The sequence below is a fragment of the Microcaecilia unicolor genome, chromosome 1 (genome assembly GCF_901765095.1).
Source record: "Microcaecilia unicolor chromosome 1, aMicUni1.1, whole genome shotgun sequence".
Lineage (NCBI taxonomy): Eukaryota > Metazoa > Chordata > Amphibia > Gymnophiona > Siphonopidae > Microcaecilia > Microcaecilia unicolor.
Window position 1 is genome coordinate 637267950 of NC_044031.1, and position 25964 is coordinate 637293913.

At 45.7% G+C, this 25964-nt stretch overlaps 1 protein-coding gene across 4 annotated transcripts in view; it reads left to right on the forward strand.

The window, feature by feature from the left end:
* The window catches only part of LOC115460506 (membrane-spanning 4-domains subfamily A member 4A-like), a 61563-nt gene extending 45000 nt beyond the window's left edge, over positions 1-16563 (forward strand). For all 4 annotated transcript variants that reach the window (XM_030190273.1, XM_030190271.1, XM_030190272.1 and 1 more), the window contains exon 7: positions 16155-16563. In XM_030190273.1, coding sequence (XP_030046133.1) covers positions 16155-16340 — 186 coding nt within the window. In that variant the 3' untranslated portion in view covers positions 16341-16563. The remainder of the gene's footprint in view (positions 1-16154) is intronic.
* The last annotated feature ends 9401 nt before the right edge of the window (positions 16564-25964 follow it).

Below are 25964 nucleotides of genomic sequence, written 5' to 3' on the forward strand. Positions count from 1 at the left end.
TATCCACTCTGCCCAACAGTCACACACATTATCAATTAATCCAATAATGGATGTGGTATAAGATACTTGATCTTTTTCTTTTTTTTGGTACTCTGGGTCGTAGACCATAGAAGTCTGCCTGGCACTGTCCTTTCGTTCTAACCACATGAGCTGCCGTTGAAGCCCTCACAAGCCTATCTGAATCCATCTTGTCATAGACAAGACATAGACACTCAAGGACATGGAAATACTTTTAAAACAAATAGGAGGAAATATTTTTTCACTCAATGAATAGCTAATCTCTGGAACTCTTTGCCCGAAGATTTGGTAACAGTGGTTAGCATATCTGGGTTTAAAAAAGGTTTGGACAAGTTCATGGAGGAAAAGTACATGTCTGCTATTAAGACAGAAATGGGGAAGCAACTACTTGCCCTAAGATTTGTAGCATGGAATGCTGCCACAATTTGGGTTTCTGCCAGGTACTTGTGACCTGGCTTGGCCACTGTTTAGAAAACAGGATACTGGGCTAGATGGACCATTGATCTGACCCAGTATGGGTACTCTTATGCTCTTATGTTATGACTATACACAGGGCCAGTCTTAGCAAGTGCAGGGCCCTATGCAGACCAATTTGGTGGGGCCCCATCCTAGCCCCTCCCCTATACTAGCCCCACCCCACGCCCCACCCATTTATAAGATTATTCAATTTTTAGAACATTTTTTATTTATGAAATTTCAAATAAAGACAAATGAAGCTAAACTTGTACAGAAAAATTGATTGAAATAATAAGCACAATGCTATCATGAAACCCCCCCCCCCCCTCCCAAGAAATTATTCAGTTCAAGTCCACAATTAGTAGTTCCAATTCTCATAACCCCGGGGGGTCAGAGGTGCGGACACACAATCTCTCCACTGCAAAACACTATACACAAACTTGTGCAAAAACACAGTCAGAACCTTACCAAACCATAACAACACTAATTCCAAGGACAGGACGAGCTACAACCTTATGCATGGAAAGGCAGAACTGTAATTACACCAGGCTCCAATACACTACCTTGTGAAAAAAAAAAAAAAAGGGCTGCAAATACTACACGCTAGCAGGAAACTGTACCTTGATCACACATGAAAAACACATGACACAACAAATACAGTGGGGGAAATAAGTATTTGATCCCTTGCTGATTTTGTAAGTGTGCCCACTGACAAAGACATGAGCAGCCCATAATTGAAGGGTAGGTTATTGGTAACAGTGAGAGATAGCACATCACAAATTAAATCCGGAAAATCACATTGTGGAAAGTATATGAATTTATTTGCATTCTGCAGAGGGAAATAAGTATTTGATCCCCCACCAACCAGTAAGAGATCTGGCCCCTACAGACCAGGTAGATGCTCCAAATCAACTCGTTACCTGCATGACAGACAGCTGTCGGCAATGGTCACCTGTATGAAAGACACCTGTCCACAGACTCAGTGAATCAGTCAGACTCTAACCTCTACAAAATGGCCAAGAGCAAGGAGCTGTCTAAGGATGTCAGGGACAAGATCATACACCTGCACAAGGCTGGAATGGGCTACAAAACCATCAGTAAGACGCTGGGCGAGAAGGAGACAACTGTTGGTGCCATAGTAAGAAAATGGAAGAAGTACAAAATGACTGTCAATCGACAAAGATCTGGGGCTCCACGCAAAATCTCACCTCGTGGGGTATCCTTGATCATGAGGAAGGTTAGAAATCAGCCTACAACTACAAGGGGGGAACTTGTCAATGATCTCAAGGCAGCTGGGACCACTGTCACCACGAAAACCATTGGTAACACATTACGACATAACGGATTGCAATCCTGCAGTGCCCGCAAGGTCCCCCTGCTCCGGAAGGCACATGTGACGGCCCGTCTGAAGTTTGCCAGTGAACACCTGGATGATGCCGAGAGTGATTGGGAGAAGGTGCTGTGGTCAGATGAGACAAAAATTGAGCTCTTTGGCATGAACTCAACTCGCCGTGTTTGGAGGAAGAGAAATGCTGCCTATGACCCAAAGAACACCGTCCCCACTGTCAAGCATGAAGGTGGAAATGTTATGTTTTGGGGGTGTTTCTCTGCTAAGGGCACAGGACTACTTCACCGCATCAATGGGAGAATGGATGGGGCCATGTACCGTACAATTCTGAGTGACAACCTCCTTCCCTCCGCCAGGGCCTTAAAAATGGGTCGTGGCTGGGTCTTCCAGCACGACAATGACCCAAAACATACAGCCAAGGCAACAAAGGAGTGGCTCAGGAAGAAGCACATTAGGGTCATGGAGTGGCCTAGCCAGTCACCAGACCTTAATCCCATTGAAAACTTATGGAGGGAGCTGAAGCTGCGAGTTGCCAAGCGACAGCCCAGAACTCTTAATGATTTAGAGATGATCTGCAAAGAGGAGTGGACCAAAATTCCTCCTGACGTGTGCAAACCTCATCATCAACTACAGAAGACGTCTGACCGCTGTGCTTGCCAACAAGGGTTTTGCCACCAAGTATTAGGTCTTGTTTGCCAGAGGGATTAAATACTTATTTCCCTCTGCAGAATGCAAATAAATTCATATACTTTCCACAATATGATTTTCCGGATTTAATTTGTGATGTGCTATCTCTCACTGTTACCAATAACCTACCCTTCAATTATGGGCTGCTCATGTCTTTGTCAGTGGGCACACTTACAAAATCAGCAAGGGATCAAATACTTATTTCCCCCACTGTATGAAGGCAAAATACTGAATGGAAAGTTACCTCAAGAAGTCAGACTCTGCATGCAGCAATACTAGAAAAATTGAAACTTACATGCAAAATATCACAGATGCACATTTCTAAAAGCTGACATATTCCAATTAATAAATTCTGAATAAAATACTTTTTTTCTACCTTGGTTTCTGATCATTTAGTTTTTCTATTCGCTTTGGTCCCAGTGTCTTCTGTTTTATGCAGTGTCTTCTTTCCGTTTGATATTTTTTCTCTCACCATGTCCACCATCCTCCTGTGTCCTTACGTGTTCTGTCTACCATCTGTAGCCCCCTGTCCCTATCCTTTCTCCAGTTACAGCATCTGCCTTCAAATTGTTCCGATCCAGCCCTTAAATTCAACAATTTCCCCTCCATCCACATCCAGCATTTCTCCTCTCTCCCCTCCACTCCATTTCCAGCAATTTCTCCTCTCCCTGGGCCCTGCCATCCCATCCAAGTCCATCCTTGGCCCTCTCTGCCCTTCCCTCCTCCATCCACATCCAGCAATATTCCCCTCCACTCCATTTCCAGCAATTTCTCCTCTCCCTGGGCCCTGCCATCCCATCCAAGTCCATCCTTGGCCCTCTCTGCCCTTCCCTCCTCCATCCACATCCAGCAATTCTCCCCTCTCCTCCATTTCCAGCAATTTCTCCTCTTCCTGGGCCCTGCCATCCCATCCAAGTCCATCCTTGGCCCTCTCTGCCCTACCCTCCTCCATCCACATCCAGCAATTCTCCCCTCTCCCCTCCCCTCCATTTCCAGCAATTTCTCCTCTCCCTGAGCACTGCCATCCCATCCAAGTCCATCCTTGGCCCTCTCTGCCCTTCCCTCCTCCATCCACATCCAGCAATTCTCCTCTCTCCCCTCCCCTCCATTTCCAGCAATTTCTCCTCTCCATGGGCCCTGCCATCCCATCCAAGTCCATCCTTGGCCCTCTCTGCCCTTCCCTCCTCCATCCACATCCAGTAATTCTCCCCTCTCCCTTCCCCTCCATTTCCAGCAATTTCTCCTCTTCATGGGCCCTGCCATCCCATCCAAGTCCATTCTTGGCCCTCTCTGCCCTTCCCTCCTCCATCCACATCCAGTAATTCTCCCCTCTCCCTTCCCCTCTATTTCCAGCAATTTCTCCTCTCCCTGGGCCCTGCCCTCCCATCTGTTCCTCTCTCCCCTCCATTCACCCATATCCAGCAATTCCCCTCTCTCCCTGAGCCCTGGCTGCCATCCCATCCATGTCCCGCCTCTTTCCCCTGCCCGCCCTCTTCTCTCCCCCACGATCGATCCCTTTCCTTTTTTCTTTTAAATTTACCTCCAGTCCGGCAGCGTCAGTGAAAGCGCTCCCAGTAAAAGCACTTCTCTTCTCTGTGTCCCGCCTTCTTCTGACGTCCTGACATCAGAAGAAGGCGGGTCACTGAGCGAAGAGAAGCGCTTTTACTGGGAGCGCTTTCACTGATGCTGCCGGACTGGAGGTAAATTTAAAAGAAAAAAAAGGAATGGGATTGATCATGGGGGAGAGAAGAGGGTGGGCAGTTGGGACGAGCGGCGGCGATCCCCGGGCGGGCGGAACTAGGTCAAGGCTGACTGAGGCACGCCGCGCGGGGCCCCCCTAAGCGCAGGGCTCTATGCGGCCGCCTCGGTCGCCTCGGCCTCAGACCGGCCCTGACTATGCAAGTCCACCTGCCACTGTTCTCATGTTGCAACCACTGGCGCTGCCACTGAAGTCCTCTCCAGCCCATCCCAAGCTGTCTTTGTCATATACAGGACACAAACCTATGTCGAAGTGGAAGAGTAGCCTAATGGTTAGTGCATCAGGGTGTGATCCCTGGAACCTGGGTTCAATTCCCATTGTAGCTCCCTGTGACCTTGGGCAAAAGTTTAGATTGTGAGCCCTCTAGGGATAGAGAAAGTACCTGTGTATAACACTGTGTATGTCTAGTAGCACTATGGAAATGATTAGTAGTAGTAAGTCTTCCCAGCACTGGCTTTAGTTCTTCACAAATGCAATTGCCATCTATTCCCCACTTGATACATCAGCAGACATTTAAGTTTTTTTTTTTTTTTTTAAATAACATCCATTTTCTAATTAACATCCTCTGTGTTCATCCTACACCTTTTTGAATTCCATCACCATTTTTGTCTCCACCATCTCCCTCAGGAGAGCATTCCAGACACTGACCACCCTCCCTGTGAAAAGATTTTCCTAACATCTAAGTCTACCATCTGCAACCTCAATTCATGCCCTCTAGTTTTACCATTTCACCTTCTCTGAAAAAGATTTGCTTCTATATTAATACTTTCAAGTATTTAAATGTCTGTATCATATTTCTGTTATGTTTATATTTGTATTATTAATGGTCCGCCTTTATCCAAGGCAGGTAACAATGCAACATATACAATTAAAATACAATCAACAAACATGGTGCAGCAAGGGGGCAGAATCAGTGAGGCAAGGCAGATTATGTCAGGTCAAAAGCTTGGCTTAAAAAATAACATTTTAGCATTGGTTTAAATGATGCAACATTTTACTGTGATTTCAATGCTAAGAGCAACTTGTTCCACTCTGAAGGGCTGGCTACAGAAAACGTACCAGTTCTTGCAATGCTCAGGTGTAAATGCCTTAAGTTTGGCATGGCAAGTACACTGGTACTCACTGAACATCAAATCAATTCTTGTATACCGCTAATATCCCCTTTCTAGCAACAGTAATTTAAATTTAATTCTCTGTGACCAGAGGAAGCCAAGGCAGCTGCTGGAGTAAAGTTGACACATGTTCAAATTTGACAGTCCATACAGCAAATGCGCGGCAGAATTCTGTACTATCTGCAGCGCCTGTGTACAAGAAGCAGGTAAACCCAAATACATAATGTTACAATAATCCAAAGTGCTAGAAATCATGGCTTGTTTTACCTTTTCAAAAATCACCCCTAGATAGCATGGGTCTCAACTTACTCAATAATTGAAACTTAAAGTAAGTTTTTAATCACTGCCTGGATCTGGGATCTGAAGGACAAAGATGAGTCCAACAGGACTCCCAGATTCCGAACAATGAAAGTTCCAGCCAGAGAGACAGTTGGGAGTAATCTGGAGTAGAGTCAGAGGACACTAACACCTCTGTTTTATTCACATTCAACTGCAAGGAGTTATCATTCATCCACTCCAGTATCCCCTCAAATACCTCCTGTAGTTTTGCTACAGTAGTAGCCATTGATAACATTAATGGAACGAAAAACTGAATATCATCTGCGCAGATTTGATAGGATGTACCACATGACTTCATCAATTCACAAAGAGGACACAGAATGAACAATATAGCTGAGACTGTGGAACCCTGGGGCACCACAATCTCCAACACGTGATCCTGAGATAAACGGTCCTCAATATGGACCAACTGAGTTCTTCCTACAAGAAATGATTGGAACCACTGCAGTATGGTTCTCACAAGGCCACATTCTCGCAACCACAAAAGCAAAATCTGATGAGTCAACATATCAAGCACTGCAGAAATATCAAGAAAAATAAAAATATAATTTGTATGATAATCCAGACCATGATGTACTTCATACAGTGGCAGCTATTAACGCCTCAGTGCTGTGGGCCTTGTGGAAGCCATACTAAAATGGATACAGCACAGATTGTCAAGATAAATAATTATCCAATTGTACATACACAGATTTTTCAAGAAGCTTAGCTGTTATTGATAATAAAGAAATAGGACGAAAATTGGAGGTTTCCTTAAATCCCAGGGAAACATTTTTTCTAAAGGATGAACTGTAACCGTTTTCAACACTTCTGGTAATACACCTTTTCTCAGAATTGAATTAACAATAGTTGTCAAAGCAGGGACAGATAGTTTCTCCATGTCCCTTAACAATATAGGACTACATACTTCACTAACTGAAACTGTTGGCTGACATGATTTCTAATGAGATCTAACTTCTATTTTCTTCACCTCCTCAAACATATTCCACTGCTGAGTGGCAGTGGGTATTGGAAACATCACCCAACAGTGGAGATCAGGCAGCCATTAAGGTCATGGGATCCACTTTGGGCCTGATTGTCCTAACAGTATTTGTAGCCTCCCATCCACAGTGGATTGTAAAAGTGGAATATCTAGTAACAACAAATAATAATCAGTCCAAACAATAGACAAAAACTGCAACACAGTTGTGGAATTACAATATAATGGCACAAACACAAGATCCAATATGTGCCTGGCTACGTGAGTACATTGATCTAGTACCTGGCATAAATCTACAACAGATAAAGCATCTAACAATATATTATTATTATTATTATTATTATTATTTGTAGCATTTGTATCCCACATTATCCCACCAATTTGCAGGCTCAGTGTGGCTTACATTTGCCGTAATGGCGGTTGCCATTTCTGGGTAACAGAATTACAATAGGTAATGCATACATGGAACAGATAATGGTATACCTACATACATGGTAACATAGGAGCCGACTCTGTGGGTGCTGTGGGTGCTCGAGCACCCCCAATATTGAGAAAATTCCTTGTATGTGGCCAGGGAAGGGTTATTTCCACTGGGCTTAGCACCCCAAATCATTCTGAAAAGTTGGCTCCTATGCATGGTAACATACAAGTAAATAAATAAGTAAATAAGTATTGCCATACTGGGAAAGACCAAAGGTCCATCGAGCCCAGCATCCTGTTTCCAACAGTGGCCAATCCAGGTCACAAATACCCAGCAAGATCCCAAAAATGTACAAAACATTTTATACTGTTTATCCCAGAAATAGTGGATTTTCCCCAAGTCCATTTAATAATGGTCTATGGACTTACATAAGTACATAAGTAATGCCATATTGGGAAAAGACCAAGAGTCCATCGAGCCCAGCATCTTGTCCATGACAGCGGCCAATCCAGGCCAAGGGTACCTGGCAAGCTTCCCAAACGTACAAACATTCTATACATGTTATTCCTGGGATTAGCATACTTGGAATGAGAGGTAACATGGTAACATACAAGTAGCATAGCATATTTGGAACAGAGAGGTAATCAGTCAAGTGGTAAGATTCTATTTGTGTCCACGTCATGTAAAGTCTTGTTATTTAGTATTTAAGATGGATGTTTATGGTATGCCTTCTTGAACAGATCTGTTTTCAGTAGCCTTCGGAAGATAGTTAGGTCTTGCGTTATTTTTATGGCCTTCGGTAGTGTGTTCCATAGCCGTGTGCAGATGTATGAGAAACTGGTCACGTATGTGGATTTATATTTTAGTCCTTTGCAGTTAGGGTAATGGAGATTGAGGAATGTGCATGCTGATTTTTTTTGCATTCCTGATAGGCAAGTCTATAAGGTCTGACATATAGGTTGGGGCTTCCCCATGAATGATTTTGTGGACCAGGGTGCAGACTTTGAACGCAATGCGTTCTTTTAGTGGGAGCCAGTGTAGTTTCTCTCTTAGGGGTTTGACGCTTTCGTATTTCGCTTTCCCAAATATGAGTCTGGCTGCTGTATTTTGAGCGGCTTGAAGCTTCTTAATGATTTGTTCTTTACATCCAGCATAAATGGCATTGCAGTAGTCTAGATGGCTTAACACCATTGATTGTACTAGGCTGCAGAATACTTCCCTTGGGAAGAAAGGTTTAATTCTTTTGAGTTTCCACATTGAGTAGAATATTTTTTTTGCAGTATTTTTCGCATGATCTTCAAGTGAGAGATTTCGATCGATTGTGACTCACCAAATTTTTAAGCTGTCTGAGACCGGGAAGGTGTAATCCGGAGTGTTTATGGTATTGGTTTTGTTTGTATTATATTGTGATGACAGGATGAGACATGGAGGGGCATAATCGAACGCGAACACCTATTTCCATGGGCGTCTATGTCCGACAACGGGTACGTGAAGAGGAGGGACAGACCGTATTTTCGAAAAAAATGGACGTCTTTTTTGTTTTTCGAAAATATGGTTTGTATGGACCAAATGCCATGGATTTGTTCATTTCTGAGCTGGACTTTTGTTTTTTTTAGTGATAATGGAAAATAAAAACGCCCAGCTCACAAACGTCCTAATCCGAGCCATTTGGTTGTGGGAGGGGCCAGGATTCATAGTACACTGCCCCCCCCCCCTGACATGCCAGGGCACCAACTGGCCACCCTAGAGGTCAGTGCGGTGGACTTCAAAAACAGCTCTCACATGCATAGCTCCCTTACCACGGGTGCTGAGCCCCCAACCCCCCTCCCTCAAACCCCACTACCCACAAATGTACAACACTACCATAGCTCTTAGGGGTGAAGGGGGCACCTACATGTGGGTACAGTGGGTTTTGGAGGCCTCTCATTTACCAGCACAAGTGTTACAGGTAGGGGGGATGGGCCTGGGTCCGCCTGCCTGAAGTGCACTGCGGTACCCACTAAAAGTGCTCCAGGGACCTGCATACATGCAGGCCTCTAGGACTTGTTGCTGCTGTATAATCTTGGAACACCAGTTGACACCTGAAGACTAATCTCTCCGAAAACGTCCTTTATTGGAATAAGCACCTTTACTTAAAGTTAACTGCAGATCAGAGGTTGTGCCCCATTGGCAAAGAGTCTCCCTGGTACTGAGATTAGCAGTAGGTCAGAGCTGGCAGAATGCTGTACAATGCCCTCTTTCAGCAACATTCAAGATACAAACTAGGGGGCAGATGCATCAACCAAACGTAAAAAAATCTAAATCGTTAAAGTCCCTAACGATTTTAAAATAACGAAAAATGCACCAAAAAAAAAAGTCACACATGCTGAGATCGGTATTGAAACGTACAATGTATCAAAGAATCACAATACACATCGTTAATCGCCCCCCAAATCATGCGCAGAGCAGCCAAGCGTTATGTTAGCTGCTCTGCGCATGCCACAAACAGTCAAAACACAGTCAAATCACAAGCACATGGCTCCCAAATCAAAACAAAAATAAAAAAAAAGGGTCGGGAGGGGGCAAGGGCGCTCATCAGGAGCGTCCTGTACGGACGGCCTTGCCCCCCCCCCGCTGCTCCCCACTTTCCGCCGCTCCCCCCACCCCGAAAAAGCAAAATTCGAGCAACCCCTGCCCCCCACCCTTCCTCACTACTCTCTCACCTCAGCTCCGCCTCCCGACATCCTCCGTCCTGTGCCCCGCCCCCTTTTGGGGTCGTCGCCGCCATTCCCCTCCTCCATCGGGCCCCCCTCCCTCTTACCGGGCCCGTGCAGCGCCTCTCTCCTCTGTCCGAAGGCGCTGCACGGGCAAGAAGAAAGCCTGATGCCTGCCTTCACCCAGCTTCGATGGCGCGTCTTTCTCCTGCTGGGCCCGCCCCTGTCTGACAGACAGAAACACAGAAAATAACAGCAGATAAAGACCATATAGCTTCTCTGGTCTGACTCTGCCCGTCACACCTACTGCTCAGCTCTACAATCCCTTCCTCTGTCGCAGTGTTTGTCTCACATTTTGCTGTTTTCAGACACAGTCCTCATCTCCATCACCTCCACAGGGAGGCCATTCCACATACCCACCACCCTTCCTGTAAAAAAGTATTTCTTTAGTTAATTCCTGAGTCTATCCCATTTGAATTGAAATAGTCTGGCTTCCTGAACTGTCTCCTTGCTTTATGAATTTGCTATCTTTGCCATATATCTTGTAAAAGCTGGAATAGGTAACTTGGCAACTCTGAGATTGAGTGGAGAGGTAGAGTATCACATGGGATTGCGTGAACATTGGGGAGAAGAATGGAGGATGAGTGGAGACTTTGAAATAATGTTGGTGGGCAGAGAAGGAATCTGGGGATGGAGAAGAGAAAATGTGTGGAGAGATTATGAGAAAGGGAGAGAGAAAATGTGGGGAGAGCTTTTTTTGGAGGCATACGGGGATCAAAGGCAGAGTAAGCTGAACCATGGATGGAAGAAAACAGAGAACTGAGGAAAATGAGAATGAGAAAGGAAGTACCTTGGATGCTGATGAAGGGAGGATTGGCCAGGTATTGGGTAAAGAGAGAGGAGAGAGGGCCCAGGATAGTGGGATATAGGGAGATCTGGGAATTGAGGATGAGAGAGAGAAGACTAAATTTGTGGTGTGGGGGGGATAGAATCCAAAGGAATAATGTAAGAAGAAAGGGATAAGGAATGGAGGAGAGAGTCTGAAAAAGATGAGGAAAAATAAGGAAAGGGAAGGAGATAGGAGGAGTCAAGACAGGAGACAAAGAGGAAGGAAGCAAGGAGAGAAGTAGATGAGGGGAAGAAAGAGATGAGAAAATATTGTTAAAATATTCAGTGCTGAGTGAAAGAGAAGGGACAGACTACTGAAAAGAAATGAAGAAATGTTTAGGAGAGACAGGGAAAAGAAAAAAGAATAGTGACAAGCATGAGAAAAGAGATGCTGAGCCCAGAAATCAAGCTTGAGAAACAAGAGTTATTTTAGAAGTATATCCGTGTGTAAATAGAAGCATATCAAACATATAAACGGCGAGTGACCGTACTCACTCGCAAATGCGCAGTAGAGACCTTCTCTGCCCCGCCCCCACGTTAATATGTGATGAAGGGGGGCGGAACACAGAGGGTCTGTACTGCGCATTAATGCTGAGGGAGGGACACCGCCGTCTAAAGCTCCCCCCACCTGAGTCGCCGCCGCCACCCACCTTCTACCCGGTCGGGCCCTCGCTCCGCTATTGAAACAGCATAAACAGTTGAAAAGTTCAGAAAACAGTCTTACTTGTTGTGGATGTTGATGTGCAGGGCTTAGCTACTGTTTGTTTAGAGCATGAGTGCTTTCTAAGAGGGCCACAAACCCCCTTTATAAAATGAGGAATGCACATGGAGATTTTTGTCCCACTCAAGGCATGTCCAAACCACATACCCACCATGATCCTTTGAAATGTGTGAACAGTGGCCTTCTGAAATAATCATTTATATGTGTACTAGACTTTGAGCCCGTAAAAACGGGCTATTATAGGAAGGGGGGGTTGAAAGGCCAGCCCCCACCGCCGAGTTCGCCGCTGCCCCTCCCCCTCTGAGTTCGCGCCCCCACACCGAGCCGTCACCACCCACCTTCCACCCGGCCGGGCCCTCGCTCCGCTATTGAAACAGCGAGGGTCCGGGAACGCAGCACTGAGCTCTGCTGAGCTGCCGACATCGCCATTCCTTCTTCTTCTCTGCCTCTGTCCCGCCCTCGACGACGTTACGTCACACGAGGGCGGGACAGGCAGAGAAGAAGAACGAAGGCCGACGTAACAAAAATGCGACTCTCCACGATACCGACACTCACGCATTCTCAGTTTTCAGTGCATGCCTACTTCAGAGTGCCAAGGTGGAAAGAAGCATTTTCCTGCCAGCTGAGATTTTTTTTTTTTTTGGTGGTGGTGATGGAGGAGAGAACACTTGGTGCCCACCCACTTCTTGTCAAGGCCCACCCAAAATCAGTTGTCTGGCTACGCCCCTGCCCCAAGGTCCCTCTCCCTGCCTATGCACATCAGCCTCTTACCTCCTAGCACATACAGCTCCCATGGATTTCTACTCTCCAAGTGTATCACTCTGCACTTCTTTGCATTAAATTATAACTGCCAAACATTAGGCCATTCTTCTTATCCTGTTAAATCATTTCTCATGTTGTAAACTCCCTCTGGGGTGTCCATTCTGTTGAAACTCTTGGTATCGCCTGCAAAAAGGCAAATCTGACTTTCTAACCCTTTGGCAATGTTGCTCACAAATAAATTGAATCGGCCTCAGCATCGATCCTTGAGGCACTCAAATACTCACCTTTCCTTCTTCCAAGTGAATTCCATTAACCACCATCCTCTGGTATCTTAGCTATCAACCAGTTTCTAATCCAGTTAACCACTTCGAGTCTTAACTTCAGCCCACCAAGCTTATTCAAGAGCTTCCTATGAGGAACAGTGTCAACGGCTTTTCTGAAATCCAAGTAGATTACATCTAGCACATGTCCTCAATCCAGTTCTCTTGTCAACCAGGCAAAGAATTCAATCAGATTCATTTGACACAATTTAACTTTGGTAAAACCATGTTGACTTGAATCTTGTAACCCATTGGATTACAGGAAATTCATTATTATTTCCTTCAGCAGTGCTTCCATTACTTTTTCTGTGACTGAAGTGAGGCTTACCAGCCTATAGCTTCTTCTCTGTCACCATTTTTGTGAAGAGGGATCAATCACTTCCAATCTTCTCCAATCCTGTGGAACCTCTCCCATCTCCAAAGATTTATTAAACAAATCTATAAGAGGACCCACCAGAACCTCAGTATCCCTACTCTTTGTACTTATTTGTGATCTGTAGGCCCAAGTTATGGAACTCTCTACTTATTGACCTTCATGTTAAATGCCACTATTTTGCATTCAGGAAAAGATTTAACTCTGTTTTTTTAAATCAGGTTTTATGTTGAGCTTGTTTTGAGTGATATTACAGTATATGACATTCAGGAATAAAGTGAAAACATGTTTTGTTTTTTTTAACTGGGCATTTAGTTAATGGAGGTGATTGGGGGAGTTGAGTTAGATGGAATTAGAATTGTGGGAATTGAGTGGGTTAGGAGGGTTGGGTCAGTGAGAGTGACTGGGATGAAAGGTTTTTATGATGCTTTATTAATATTTGTAATGCTTCCATTTTTTAATGAAGCATGTCATCAAGATCTGCTAAGTAAATAATTAAATAGTGGTAGAAAGATGATGGTCATGACAATGGTCATGTATATGGTGGGAATTATGCTGGTGATGAAGAAAATGGATGAGGGAATACCGGCACATTATGATGAAATAGAATAGAAGAAGAAAGAAATTGTACAATGATAGAGATATTACTCACATCTATATAAATAATTCTCACCTGCAACATTCTGAAGCTGACTCTGTGGGAGGGAAACACTGAAGGCTAGGCTGTCAGCAACACTCACTCTCACTCATGCACCACTCACTGTCACTCATAGACCCGCCCTCAGCCACGCCCCTTCCGGACATAATTCGCAACCCCAACGTTCTAAATGAAGCTGCAACTTCCTCTTGCATGGTGGTGTAGATCGGAATTTGTCTTTTTCCACCATGACTGTTTGCCCCCCCTTGCGTTACAACGTGATGACGACAAGGGCGGAGTACTGACACTCTAGGAAACGCGATCTCCACGGGACTCCAGCCTGGCTTGCAGAGGGTTTGCAGACAGCAAAGACAAAGCGAAAGGCCAGCCGGGTCCTGGAGGGAGACAGGCACAGCTTGAAAAAACACTGCATGCTCCACAGTCCCCGCTGCTCCTGCAGAAACCCAGCACTGACACTCCAGCCTGGCTTGCACAGAGCAAACATGAAGCGAAAGGCCAGCATGATGCCTTGCTTCCGATGCCAGCCAGGTCCTGCAGGGAGACAGGCACAGCTTTAAAAAACACTGCACGATCCAGACTCCCCGCTGCTCCTGGAGAAACCCTTGCACCAAAACAAGGCTCTTGCTACTGATGTGCTACTGAAATTTGTGGCCTCGCCTTTATTCCTACTGTAGATTTCTTTTTCCCCCTTTCTTAATTGTTGTTCTTCCTGCTGCTTTTCAAATTGTTGTTCTTCCTGCTGCTTTTCAACACTCAAGCGTGCCTACATCTTCCGCAGTCTCATGCAGACAGCCTCGGTGATTCTTGCCTCGGCTTTATTACTACAGTGTCCATTTTTTTTCACACTTTCTTAATTGTTGTGGTTGCTGCTGCTTTTCAACACTCAAGCGTGCCTACATGTTCCACAGTCTGATGCACACAGGCTCAGTTACGGTGTCAGGAGCCACTCTGTCCCGACACCACAGATACGATCATCATCAGCACACATCACACAAAGCAGGTCAGAGACCTTTCTGACAAGGACTTGACCCCGGCCTGCACCTCCGTAACAGCTGCCAGCACAGAACAAGTACAAGGAGAGTGGCTGACTCACTCAAATACTCCCCCCTCCCCATAGGCGTAGTTTGACTGTTTCATTTGGGGGGGCAAAGAATGGGCGGAGCATATTAGCATATCATTTGCATATAAACATATGCAAATGAATATGCTAATATGGAGGAAGGAATTGAAGTTTACAGGCAAAATATCACAGATGCACATTTCAAAAAGCTGACACATTTCAATTAATAAATTATGAATAAAATACTTTTATCTACCTTTGTTGTCTGATCATTTAGTTTTTCTATTCGCTTTGGTCCCAGTGTCTTCTGTTTTATGCAGTGTCTTCTTTCCAGTAGGCTTCCCTCTGCTCCCCACCCTCCCAGTCCCATCCATCTCTTGCTCCTTCCCTCTGCTCCCCACCCCTCCCAGTCCCAACCATCTCTTGCTCCTTCCCTCTGCTCCCCACCCCTCCCAGTCCCATCCATCTTCTGTTCCTTCCCTCTGCTCACCATCCCTCCATCCCATCCATCTTCTGCTCCTTCCCTCTGCTGTGCCTGACCTCTCCCAATCCCATCCATCTCCTGGTCCATCCCTCTGCTCCCCACCCCTCCCAGTACATCCATCTTCCCTCTGCTCCCCACCCCTCCCAGTTCCATCCATCTTCCTTCTACTGCCCCCCCCCCCCGAGGTCCAAGATCGTGACTCCGTTTACCCCCTCTCTTCCTCCCTCCCTTCGGCGCAGGCAACAGTCTTCAGCTTTTTCAGCGTTCCTGGCAGCGGTAGCGATGTACACGCTGCCTTCGGTCTGCCCCGGAAGCCTTCTCTTCAAGTTCCTGTTCCCACCTATGCAGGAACAGGAACTTGAAGAGAAGGCTTTGGGGCAGAGCCGAAGGCAGCGTGTACATTGCTACCGCTGCCAGGAACACTGAAAAAGACTGCTGCCTGCGCCGGAGAGAGGGAGGAAGAGAGAGGGGTAGACGGACACGCTCCTCTCCGTCCGCTTGGCTTCCCTGCCCTCTCTGCGTCGAAGGCGGGACGCAGACAGAGAGGGCAGGGAAGCCAAGCAGATGGAGAGGAGCGCGTGCCTGCATGTGTTGTTTTTTTTTTTTAACTAATGGAGCGGCAGCGCCTCATCGTCGTTTGGGGGGGCATTGCCCCCCCTCGCCCCCCCAGTCTACGCCTACGCCCCTCCCACAGCTGCATCTCACTGGATTTCTGACATCCAAAATAACCTCTCTGTCACTCTCTCATACACACACTGTCAAGGACACACAGCATCTCTATGTCTCACACACAGACACACACTCCCTCCCCTAACCCACTCAATAAAGAAAGTGTTACAGTGGAATTCGGAACACATGCAAATGTCACACAGCTCTTTTTTACACATCATATTACACATACTGCAAAAAAAACAAACATATTTTTAAACATGGGAAAACATTTCAGAAAATAATGCCATTTTAAACATTAATGCCAGAAACTCATCACCTTGCTAGCGCCCGTTTCATTTGTTTCTGAAATGGGCCTTTTTTACTAGTTAACAATAAACCTGACCATATTGTTCTTTTTCCTTTAGCAATCAGTCGTCATCCTGCATCATGAACCCAAACCAGAGACGAACTTCAATCCTGGACCCCCACCAGTATATTCTGTGAATGATCAGTTCGGACTAGACCCCAACTTTCCATTTGTACCAGCACCAATGTATACTGATAGCAGTCAACCTTTCTGCTATGGCAGCCCCATTGTGCAACAATATTGATCCATGCAGACCTCATGTCGACCCTCCCTCTCTGGCACCTCTGACAGCTAATAATAAATGAGTAAAACAAGATCTCCTGAGAAATAAGGATGGTGAGGGAGAGAAATGAGGCAAAATATCTAATATTTAGAAGTAGAGTCTGCTTATTATGAAACCATTTTACCAAGCTTCGTAAAAAGGGGGGTCTGCACTGGTGTTGGCGTGTGTTTTTGACACATGCTGAGGCCCTCTTTTACCGCAGCGGGTAAAAGATAGGTCTTTCTTTTTTTAAAGAAATGGTCATGAGACAAGTGAAGCACTTGCTGCGTGGCCATTTCGGGGGGGGGGGGGGTGGCGGTAAGGGCTCCCACGCTAACCCGGTGGTAACCGGGCAATACATGGCACTGCCTGATTACTGCCAGGTATACACCGGCATTACAAAAATAAATATATTTTGTAGCACTGGATATGACAGCGTGCTGGATGTGGAAACTACCGCCGGGCTGCTGCCGTAGCCTGGCGGTACTTCCTTTTTAGTGAGTGGTAAGCCTGAGTTGGGCTTACCACCACTTTGTAAAAGGGGTCCTATATTCTGCAAAGAGCCAGGGAATCAACAAAATTAGCTTTTGTGGATTTTTACCAAAAAAAACTAAAGGTTGATGGACCAATATATGTGCTTCCTATAAATGCCATCAGGGTAGCATTTTAAGTTAATTCTATAACCAGGTGTCCGCATTTACATGCCACTTCCGTGTGTAAATGTACTGAATACCAGCATGTTCATGGTAATGTACATTTATGTGCGTAAGGGTAGGGCTGCCAAGGGGGGGGGGGGGGCAGGGGGGACAAAATTCCCCGGGCCCGGGCCTCCAAGTGGGGGGCCCGGTGCTGGGGTCAGGCCACCGGCGCTGCAGTCCCCGGTCTCACCTGCCTCCTCGGCTCCGGGCCCCCTGCATTCAAAGCGGTAGTCGCAGATCGCCTCTCTTCTGGCCCGCCCTCGCAGAAACCAGAAGTTACATCAGACGAGGGCGGGACACAGGGAGGGAAGGCCAGAAGAGAGGCGATCTGCGACTACCGCTTTGAATGCAGGGGGCCCGGAGCCATGGAGGCAGGCAGGTGAGACCGGGGACTGCAGCGGCAGAGGGAGCGATGGGGGGCGGCTACGGCGGGGCACCCTTGCCCCGGGCCAGGCCTAGTCTCTCTGCGGCCCTGTGTAAGAGTGTTCTGTAATGGCACACGTAAGTGGCAGAGTGCTAAGTGCAAGGGGTGCTCACATTGAACAGTACATGGCTAGGCAATGGGCGGTGCTCTGACTTACATACGTACCTTACAGAATAGTGTAAGTTACACATGCCTTTACCCCATTTAGGTGTCCACAGTTACACCAGGTCTATGGCTGGTGCAGCTTCGCTGCATAGATTTTAGCTGCACCAATGCCGAGTTACACTAATTAGCAGAATCCGGGTGCCCAAATGCTGTTCTAGATTAGGCTGTCACCATGTGGCATTGGGGCACCAGCAGGGGCGTATCTGAACTGCGGCGGTAGGGGGGGCCAGGGCCAGAGTGAGGGGGCACATTATAGCCCCCCCCCCGCCGCCGCCGCCGCCGCTGCCATTGCCGATCCCCCTCCCCCCAGCTGCTACCATTTCCAACCCTCCCCCTCCGTTGCTTGCCTACCTTCGCTGGCGGGGGACCCCAACCCCCGCCAGCCGAGGTCCGCGTCCTCCTGCCGCTGCCGGCTGCCTTTGGTCCTTTCATTTGTCCATTGAAGCTGGCGCCGACGAAAGTTTCTTTTGACTCTGACGTCGCTGCACGTTGTACGTGCAGGACGTCAGACTCAGAAACATTTTCTGAGCCTGACGTCCTGCACGTACAATGTGCAGCGACGTCAGACTCAAAAGAAACTTTCGTCGGCGCCAGCTTCAGTGGACAAATGAAAGGACCAAAGGCAGCCGGCAGCGGCAGGAGGACGCGGACCTCGGCTGGCGGGGGTTGGGGTCCCCCGCCAGCGAAGGTAGGCGAGCAACGGAGGGGGAGGGTTGGCAGCGGTAGGGGGTTCCAGGGCGAAATCTGCGGGGGCCCAGGCCCCTGAGGCCCCACGCAGATACGCCCCTGGGCACCAGTAAGAAGGCGCTTACATATAGAATGTGTTGCTTAACAGTTTATTGTACTGTGCTGCACTTTATACTGATATCACACAAAAAAAGAAAGTGCTTTAGCTAACAGATATGGAAGATTTTGTCCCATGTTAATTCATGTTGTACTCTGGAACCTCTGACACCCAATATCATGAAAAGTCCACAAATAGCCAAGATTAGTCTGAACAGTTTCTTCACTAGCTTACATTTTGCTTATATAATGGCTCCTACTGGACCACTAAGGAGTGTAGTTATCAGCACGGGCTACTATTACGATGGATTATTTTATCACTAACTCATGCTATTTTAGCACAGGTGTCATTTTACTAATAACTGTCTTTTAGATTGTAAACTCCTTGAGCAGGGACTGTTCTTCCATGTTAAATTGTACAGCGCTGCGTAACCCTAGTAGCGCTTTAGAAATGTTAAGTAGTAGTAGTAGTAACTGGGGTTAACAGTACAATAACAAATCATAACAGTAGCCCACACTGATAACTTCCCCCTTAAAAGTGTCATGCAACTTCTCCTCCTTTTTCTTAGAAAAAAAAAGATAAATTTATGTATTAATTTGCTTTTCATTCTTTTAAAGAAACAGCTAACTTACAGTTTGATGACTTAGAATGTGAATCTGGGTCATAATTTTGGATCTCTGAAGAGTTGCAAATGAGTTATTAAATCATTGTAAATGACATATCTAAATTGTAAATTATTTGCTAACAAGTTGTAATCAGTTGTTTGAAAAATAGCAACATTTATTTCAAGCAACCTGTGAATGATGATGATCTTTACAGGGACGTAGCCACGGGTGGGCCTGGGTGGGCCGGGGCCCACCCACTTTGGCCTCAGGCCCACCCAGCAACGGTGCACGCTGCAGGCCTTCTTTTCCTCGGGCCCTCCCTCCCCTTCGGGCAGCGCCGCAGTCTACCTGTACAGGAAAGCTGCACGGCACCGGGTCGTCCTGCCGCTACGCTGCTGCCCTCTGCTCCGTCATCATCATCTTTCTGGCACAGAGTTGTTACTCGTTCTTCTGCTGCTTATCTGCAGCGGATCCGCGTGCTGCCAGGGCTGTATGCTGCTGCGACTGCTTCCTCTGCGCTGGCCCCGACTTCCGCCTCTTCAAGAAGGCGGGGCCAGCGCAGAGGAAGCAGTCACAGCAGCATACAGCCCTGGCAGCGCGCGGATCCGCCGCAGATAAGCAGCAGAAGAACGAGTAACAACTCTGTGCCAGAAAGATAATGACCACGGAGCGGAGGGCAGCAGCGTAGCGGCAGGACGGACCTGGTGCCGTGCAGCTTTCCTGTACAGGTAGACTGCGGCGCTGCCCGAAGGGGAGGGAGGGCCCGAGGGAAAGAAGGCCTGCAGCCAGCATGTCAGTGAGTGGTGGCTGGGAAAAGGGAGGGAAAAAAACCTGCAGCATGCTGGCGGGTGGTAGGTTTGTTTTGTGTGTGTGTGTGTGTGCTGGTGGTGGTGGTGGGGGGGGGGGGTCAGGGAGAGACAGGAGCACTGTTGGGATGAGGGAGTGAGACAGGTAGGGGGAGGGACAGAGAGATGCTGCAAGGGAAAAGAGAGGGAGAATGGTTGGATATGGGTGGGATGGGGAGAGGGAGGGAAAGGGAATGAGAGAGAAAAATGTGTGTTGGACATGAAAGTGGAAGGGAGGGAGAGATGAGAGGGGAAATGTTGAACATGGCATTGAGGTGAGGGAAAGGAAGGATGGAGAGATGGTGGGGGGGGGGGGGGGGAGAGATGTTAAACCAGGGGCTCAAGGCAGGGAGAGGGAGAAAAGTTGGACATGAAGAAGGTGGAGAAGAGGAGAGGAAAGGAGAGATGCACAAGCGGGGGAGGGGAGAAAGATGGAAGATGGATCCAGGGAGAGAAGATAGACAATGGATGGTAGGGAAGAGAAAGGGAAAATGCTGGACAATGGGGGAGGGGAGAGATATGGGACAGGAAGATGCTGGTGATGGGAGGTAAAAGGTATAGGGAAATAGGCTATGAGGGTGAGGAGGGTAGAAAGAGGGAACAGATGCTTGGCTGGGGGGGGGAGAGAGAGAAAATTTTGTGCCCACCCACATTGTGCTCAGGCCCACCCAAAATTGGCTGTCTGGCTACGCCACTGCTTTAATATCTGTTTTTAATTCATAACAATGTCTTTCAGGGATGCAAGACCTATGCAGCTGACCTTTAAATGCATCCATTCTGCTTACCTCTCCACTCTCATCTCTCCCTACATTCCTCCCTGTGAACTCTGCTCACTGGACAAATCTCTCTTGTCGTCCCCCTTCTCCCCCACTGCTAACTCCAGGCTTCGTTCCTTTTCCCTCACGGCACCTTATGCTTGGAGTAGACTTCCTGAGCCTGTACGTCTAGCTCCATCTCTACCTGTTTTCAAATCTATGCTGGAAACCCACCTTTTCACCATTGCTTTTGGCTCCTAGCCACTTCTCAATTGCCCTCCCCTTGTTCCTTCTCACCCTTTACTTCCTTCGCCCTTAATTGTCTTGTCTGTCCGTATTTTTAGATTGTAAGCTCTATTGAGCAGGAAGTGTCTCTCTCTGTGTCAGGTGTTCAGTGCTGCGTGCGTCTGGTAGCGCTATACAAATGTTAATAATAATAATAGTTAATGGGTTCTGATTCTGATGCTACTTTCACTTAGCATTTTGAGTCATGGCTAAAGCAAGCTGGTCGTGTCCCCAGCTGCTTATTCTTTGTTTTTAGAACTGATTGACAGTTGTACTGACACGTTAAAAACATTATACTTATGTCACTTTAAAGCGTGAATATCACGTTATAAATAAATAGCATTTTTCTTTTAGATCATCATCTGGTTATTGCCATTAAATTCAGATTCATTGATCTATGTCATTATTGCATTGTCAGTAAATACCTCAATGCCTCGGCTTTTATGACTCTTTTATATAGCTTAGTTAGCTCATGATTAAACTACTGTAACATCATTCACACACGCATCAACGCTACTTTAATAAAATATCTGCAATCCATCCAGAACACAACCATTCATATTGTCACAAAATGCCTAGTCACCCGCCTGGGGTTACCCACAGCCACTTAGAGAGTCTATCCCCAACACAGCTCAGGTCTACCTGCACCTGCCACTTGTGCTCTACACTAGCACCCTCCTCCCATCAGCTGGGTCACAACCTCCTCTGGGCAAATATCCCGCTCTCCAATTAGCCCCAGAGATTTCTAGGCTATTGGGGGCCACATTCCCAGTGGTTCTACAGTTCCCATAAAGCACTCACAAACCCAACACACAAACCACCAGGATTCTTTGTCAGACCAGACAGGCAAAACGAACAAACACTTGTCATAGATGCCCTTTTGAAAATTAAATGCTGCTACGGTAGATTTCCTCGGTGATTTCACTCCATTTATTAAGTCAAATTTAATCATGTTATGATCACTGTTTCCCAGTGGACCCAACACCAATTACCTGTCATACAGTCCTGCATTCCACTAAGGAATAGATCTAAAATAGCTACCCCTCCAAGAAGTAGTCATATCTAGGAATTGTATCTCCCTAGCACTCCCTGATGTCACATTTATCCAGTCAATATTGAGATAACTGAATTCATTCTAACCAAATATATTTAAAAATAAGAACAGCTGCGCAAAAATCAGAAATAAAAAAAAATCACAGTTATTAACAGGAAAGTTGCCCTCAGTTCTTTTGATTTAAATTACAAAATTCTAAAATCAACTTTACTTAGGGCTCCTTTTAAAAAGCAGGGCTACCAATTATTTATTTATTTATTAGGATTTATTTACTGCCTTTTTGAAGGAATTCACTCAAGGCAGTGTACAGTAAGAATAAATCAAACATGTGCAATAGAGAATTACAGCAGTAAAAATATTCAAATAACAATACCAAGTATTGTCTAGTATACTATTTACAATATCAACACAATAGAACATTTTTAATAGACAGCGTGGGGTTTAAGCAAAGATGGAAAACAGAGATAGGTAAGAGAGTAGGAGGAGTTAGAAAGTAAGGTAACTAATTTAAAGGAAGGTGCACATGAGGTCAGAGAGATGGTAAATATTATCTCAGCTAGGGTAGGAGTGGATAAAAATTTAAATTGGTGAAGGGGATCCCAGTTAAATACAAAGACTCAAGGTATCAATAGCAGAGCGCTGAATGCAAACAAGCTCATGGACAAGCTGAATATGGACACGTATTAAGATGGGCATTATCAATAAGCTAGGATTCGAGGAGAGCGTCAAGTAGTTGCTCCTTTGTTATCTCCTTCTCTATCTGTTCCTCTTGTGGTAGCTTGTGGCCCTTTATGTTGGTTTCTGAGGATCAGTGGCATTTGACCACTCTGTCTTTGATCTTGTCCTCCTATTCACATCGGCCCTTCTCTGTGATTATTGACTGTAAATGTGCAGTCTCATGGCATTTTTCTCTTTCCTCTTCCGGGAACAGTATGAATTTACATTAAGCTGGTGACATCAGTACAACAAGGGTGTTTTAGCATAGCACAGCTTATGAAACAGAGCTGGACTTCCCTGTAATCTGAGAATGAGCAAGTACTTTGCATGGCACAAGAGAATCGGGCTTCTTATTACATCCAGAGCAGGAAAACAGAACTAACAGCAGAAGACAGGGGAGGGAGGAAGAAGAGAAATAGCAACTTACAGAATAGCTTCTAGTGCCATTCTAACTGCCAACTATTGGCACCAATAATGTACATAAGTCTAGGCATGCTCTTATAGAATAGCCCATCACACCTTTCAAAGATTTCTAAATCACAGATACACTGATTCCAGCTGCAATGTTTTTTTTTATTGCTTTCACATAATACATCAAGGAGAAACTTTGAAGGGAAATCTAGAAAATAATAGCACAGGAAACCACTGTGTCTAGTCCACATCACGAAGATCTACCTAAACAATAAGGAGGAAACAAAAATCCCCAAAGAGGCAATAGTGTAAAATAATAATATTCCATAAAGTCTTCTTTATACACACCAGCCTAAAGTATAATACGTAGTCTAATCAATTTTAAGCTTTTCCTTAAGAAAACCCAATAATTAAATTGGATCCCAAAACTGCTTTCCCCATACTGAAAGGGGGTGGCATTTGATATACTGCCTTTCTGTGGTTACAAAGTGGTTTACATATTATGTACAGGTACTTATTTTGTACCTGGGGCAATGGATTGTTAAGTGACTTGCCCAGAGTCAAGGAGCACTAGAAGGAATCAAACCCAGTTGCCTTAGTTCTCAGGCTGCTACATTAACTATTAGATTACTTCTCCACTCCACAAGACATTTACAGGGACATTTTAGGAAAAAAAACATAAGAACATCTAACCCCATATTCTGCTCCCAACAGTGGCTAATTCAGGTCACAACTACCTGACAGAATCCCAAAACGTAGCTTCAAAAAAGGTTCAGCAACCAGCTGGACAGTGTACACTTAGCAAAAACCAACAAGGGACAACAATACTGTCCTCGACAGTATAACACTAACAGTATTACAGAGTACCACTTGGTTAGTCATGGGATCACCCAGAATTTAGTGTTAGACATGACACTCTTTAACATTAAAGAGAATTAGTAAAGTAGTAATGTAAAATGATACAAGGGATGGAACTGCTCCCATATGAGGAAAGGCTAAAGAGGTTAGGGCTCTTCGGCTTGGAAAAGAGATGGCTGAGGGAGAATATGATTGAGGTCTACAAAATCCTGAGTGGGGTGGAGCAGGTTGAGGTGAATAGATTTTTCACTCATTCAAAAAGTACAAAGACCAGGGGATGCTCAATAAAATTACATGGAAATACTTTTAAAACAAATAGAAGGAAATATATTTTTTCATTCAAAGAATAGTTAAGCTCTGGAACTCGCTGCCGAAGGATGGGGTAATGCTGGTTAACGTATGTGGGTTTATCAAAGGTTTGGCAAGTTCTTGGAGGAAAAGTCCATAGTCTGTTATTGAGATGGACATGGAGTTCTCCCACCCAAAGACAAGGAGATGTCTGGAGAGGATAGAACACTTACAGTTTCAGAGGATGCAGGAGCAGCAGATAATATTTGAAAATGTTGATCCATTGGTCCTATTAGCGGCAACTGATTTAAGATTAGAAAGTTCCTATGGTCTATTTCATAAGAATATTAACACATTCTTATTTAATAAATATTTAGTTGTAAATGCTATCTAATTTATATGTCTACTGTACATTGATTTTGTGCAAACTATATTTGTAATTATTCAACTGTATGTTTAATTATCACTGTTGTACACAGCTTTAGACCCATTTAAGGAATTAGTGGTATATTAAGTGTGAGATTAGATTAGACTTATTCTGCCTTTCCACTTCCCTATTTGGATACTGTCGGTGATAATTTCCTGTTCAGATCCCAAGGGGTGTGGCATGCTCCTTTGGACATGCGCCCGTGGCTGCATTCCTCAGTAGGACGTTATGGAAATAGCATCCATAGAAACCCCAATAATTGATGTCAGGCAGCAGATGTTGTCCGCAGAGATGCCTAAACTCTCTGAACCTGTCAAAGATGTTCCTCCAGACTCAGGTGGATCTAAAAAAAACTCCCTAGTAGGATGCTGTGGAAATAGCATCCAAAGAAGCCCCAACAGCTGATGTCAGGCAGCAGATGCTGTTCCTGGAGATGCCTGAACTCTTTGGACCCATCAAAGACACTCCTCCAGGCTCAGATGGATCTCCCCATCTGCAAATTTAATGACAAAATATTCCATTACCTGGGTACACACTGTTATTTTCATAGTCCACCAACTTTATGTCTGGGTGACTTGGGTATATAATAATACTTGCAAAACAGAAACCAAGATAGTCTCCATATCCCCTACCCCCTACTAATTTTGCACCTCCTATACATGCCCGATCCCCACATTCCATATCCCCTTACCCAACATAGTTCCCAAATTCTAATATCTCCTGACATTTCCAATCTTTGCAGAAAGCCACACACATAGGCAGTGAAAGAATAGCCAAATGCTTAGAGCAGTGGGCTGAGGACTAGCAAAGGGGGAAGGGGGAAATGGGACTTGATATACTGCCTTTCTGAGGTTTTTGCAACTACATTCAAAGCGGTTTACATATATTCAGGTACTTATTTTGTACCAGGGGCAATGGAGGGTTAAGTGATTTGCCCAGAGTCACAAGGAGCTGCAGTGGGAATTGAACTCAGTTCCCCAGGATCAAAGTCCACTGCACTAACCACTAGGCTACTCCTCCACTCAAAGTCTAGGTTTAAATCCCATTGATGTTCTTTATGGTCTTGGGAAGTCCCTGAGCCCTCCATTACTGTAGGTCATCCTCCTCTGGGTCCTCTACAGCTTCCTCGATGACCCCATTCTAAAAATTCCGGGGATCTAGATCTACCTTGTATTTCTTCACTTCCACTGCTGGAACTCAACAGGTTATACCCTACTAGTGTACTTTGGGCCCCACAGTTATCAGTTGTGTCATCTTTGACCATCAAGGAATAGATCATTCCCTTACAGC